Raw genomic sequence first — 2,818 nt, 5'->3', positions numbered from 1 at the left:
CAGAGGCATGAAGAGGAACTCCGTCACAATTACCTGGACGCCTCCTTTACGAGCAGAGAAGACAGGAACAGCACAGAAACAGTAGCTAAAGCAGAGGGTTTGTAGAAGAATGAACACTCAAAAATTGGTGGCTGAGAGTTGAAGGATTCATGCCGCTTCCGTCACCGCATTGTTGGCTTTTACCGCCGAATGGCTTAGAGAGAGGCAGCACAAAGCAAGGCACATGTACTGTATGTGAAAGTACTCCTTGTGTACGGGTACCTGCCCCTAGTAAGGCGCTCGCCCCTTTGCGGATGTATCTTTTCCTGCTCCCCAACTCTCCATGCCCTTTAAATTGCCGGCCAGCGAGGTGGAGCCCAACCAAAGCGACCAAACCCTCGTGGCCTGCCATCCCTCCTAATAGTCTGTAACTCCTCTTCACCAACGGCGCCGAACTCGAGTGAACTACAAGACGATCGTTCAGACTCCAAGCATAAAAATTCCTGCCGTCCAACCTGCGTGGCCTTGCGCCTAGTGGCCCCCGTTTGAGCGTTTCAACTAGAGTAGCTCACCGACCTCGAGGGAAGGTGTTATTGGACTCGACAAACTAGCCCGCACTCAGCGCCATGTCTACGGTTGCAAAGAAGCCGCAGGTCAGCGCAGTCGGCCGAGTCACAAATTCAGAGGGCACGTCTCCTCCAAACTCCTCCCACACGCGAACCCAATCTCTGCGATCCTCAACGCCCCCCGCCGGACAGCACTCGCGAACGAGATCCGTTCGCGCCGCTCCTGTCTCTGCCCGCGCCGCCGTTGCCAGCAGACGAGAATCAGTTATGAGCACCGTTGACTCCGACGCCCGCGCCGCCCAGGCCGCTGCGCTGGAAGACCTCCAGCAGCGCCTGGAAAAGGAGGAAAAGCAGTCGGAGCAGTATAGGAGGCAGTCGGAGGTCCTCCAGTCCAAGCTGGACGACTCGGTTAAGGAGTCGGCCAAGCTCGAAGAGAAGGTTCACGAGCACGATGAGCTCCTCGAGACATTACGAAACGAGAAGCGGGAAGCCACTCGCAAGATTAGAGAGATGGAGACCATCTACGAGGCCGAGCGAAGCGCGATCCTCAAGGAGAAGGAGGAAATGGCAAACAAGGAGGAGGAGATGCAGATGGTGATTGCGCGACTCAAGGAGAGCTTGGCCCAGAAATTGAGCGTTGAAGACGACCCGAGACCGTCGAGGCAATGTAAGCAATGTCTAACTGAAGTTGTCCTTTGTTCGTCCGCTAATTTGAAGTGTCTACAGCGACTAGCGGTTCACCCTCCCTTGACGGCAGCAGCTTTGCCCCACCTTCTTCTCTTCAGCGAAGCGATTCACGAAACAGCTCCAAGCTAATTCTACAGAAAGACAAGCTCATCGAATCGCTGCGCTTGGAGCTTGCAGAAGCCCAGATCAAACTGGTGGAAACCGAAAACCAGGGCGGAGGCAGATTGCGCGAAGTTGAGCGCCTGTTAATGGAGGCGCGCATGGCCAACGCACGACTCATGGAAGACAACGAAAGCTATCAACTGCTCCTCCAGGAAAAGACTCTCAAGGGAGACTTTGGCCAGAGCGATTTTAGCTACATGAACCCCAGCGTGAACCACGAGGCGCTGGATGCCCTGGAAGGCAAGACAGCCGGCAACAGTCTTGCCGATGAGCTGGACGACGCATCGCAGTCTGAGCCTGATACTGGCGTTGACAATCGCCGTCTCGAGAGCGAACTCAAGGCGCTGAAAGAGAAGAACAAGGCTCTCTCACTGTATATCAACAATATCATCGAGCGCCTCCTCCAGCACCAGGACTTTGAGACGATTCTGGATCAATCAGCAAATATGAAACCCCCGCTGCCCGAAAAAGATAAGGAGCTACCACCACCACCGCCGCCAGCTGAGAAAAGTGAAAAAAGTGAGAAAAGTGAGAAAAGGCTCTCAAGCGGACAGTTTCCCCTCCAGCGAACCAGAACGGCGCCCATCATGGCAGGGAGGACAAAGCCTCGGCCATTCTCCATCATTCAAACATCCGATGGCAACGTATTGGACCACACTGATCCCGACAAGGCCCCAAGCATTCCCATTGGTTTGGGCCGGGTTAACCGGCGTTCGCGACCTGCGAGCGACCAATTCCCAGGAGCGGCAAGCCTAGTTAGTCAGATGTACAGGGGCCCAGACAGCCCTGCCTCGCCGCCGCTTGCCAACAAAAGGCATTCAAGTGCCTTCTTCCCAACTGCCGGCGTAATTGGCACTCCCGGACGAATTGCCAGCGGCAGCCAGGCTCCTTCATCCGGAAGCTTCCCGGGTACGAGGGGCGAAAGAAGTGAGACGTCCAGCCTGAGCGGCGAGTCTGGCGAGATTTCCACGCCGCCATCACAATCACCACCACGATCCCAGTCCGACAAGCAGACAACGTTCACTGGTAGCAAGCCGCGTCCGCTGAGACTTGTCCAGGAGAACCCAGATGCCGTCAAAGACAACAACGCCAACAAGCGGCAAAGCTGGATATCGGGCTGGAGCTGGGGTGGAAAGAAGGACGAAGTTCCAGCCAGCCCTGCAATCCCCGAGTAGGGCGATGATGGAAGAAGAGAAAAGATGAACAGAATGAGCCAGAGTGGCATTTGATGACTTTTTTGCCGAAAAAAATAAAATAAACGTGGGTTCACAATCTCTTTTTTGGGGGGAAATTCGGACAGGCGTCTTCTTGGGAGTGCACCAACTACTTCGATATGCAACGGATAATATCTTTACACTTAAAGATCAGTATGATTGGCTTCTTTTTTTCAAACCTTCGGGATGATAACGCAACGGCAAATGACG

At 54.5% G+C, this 2,818-nt stretch overlaps 1 protein-coding gene across 1 annotated transcript; it reads left to right on the top strand.

The window, feature by feature from the left end:
* Positions 1–605: 605 nt before the first annotated feature.
* Positions 606–2,569, top strand: TGAM01_v202780 (hypothetical protein; the record flags this gene model as incomplete). The annotated part of the gene is made up of 2 exons (XM_018802237.1): positions 606–1,212; positions 1,272–2,569. 2 exons carry the CDS (start codon positions 606–608, stop codon positions 2,567–2,569), a joined length of 1,905 nt encoding a protein of 634 aa, XP_018664593.1.
* Between the last annotated feature and the right edge of the window lie 249 nt (positions 2,570–2,818).

The sequence above is a fragment of the Trichoderma gamsii genome (assembly GCF_001481775.2).
Source record: "Trichoderma gamsii strain T6085 chromosome Unknown Scaffold_7.2, whole genome shotgun sequence".
NCBI classification, from domain to species: Eukaryota; Fungi; Ascomycota; class Sordariomycetes; order Hypocreales; family Hypocreaceae; genus Trichoderma; species Trichoderma gamsii.
This window is presented reverse-complemented; position numbering and strand designations above follow the sequence as displayed.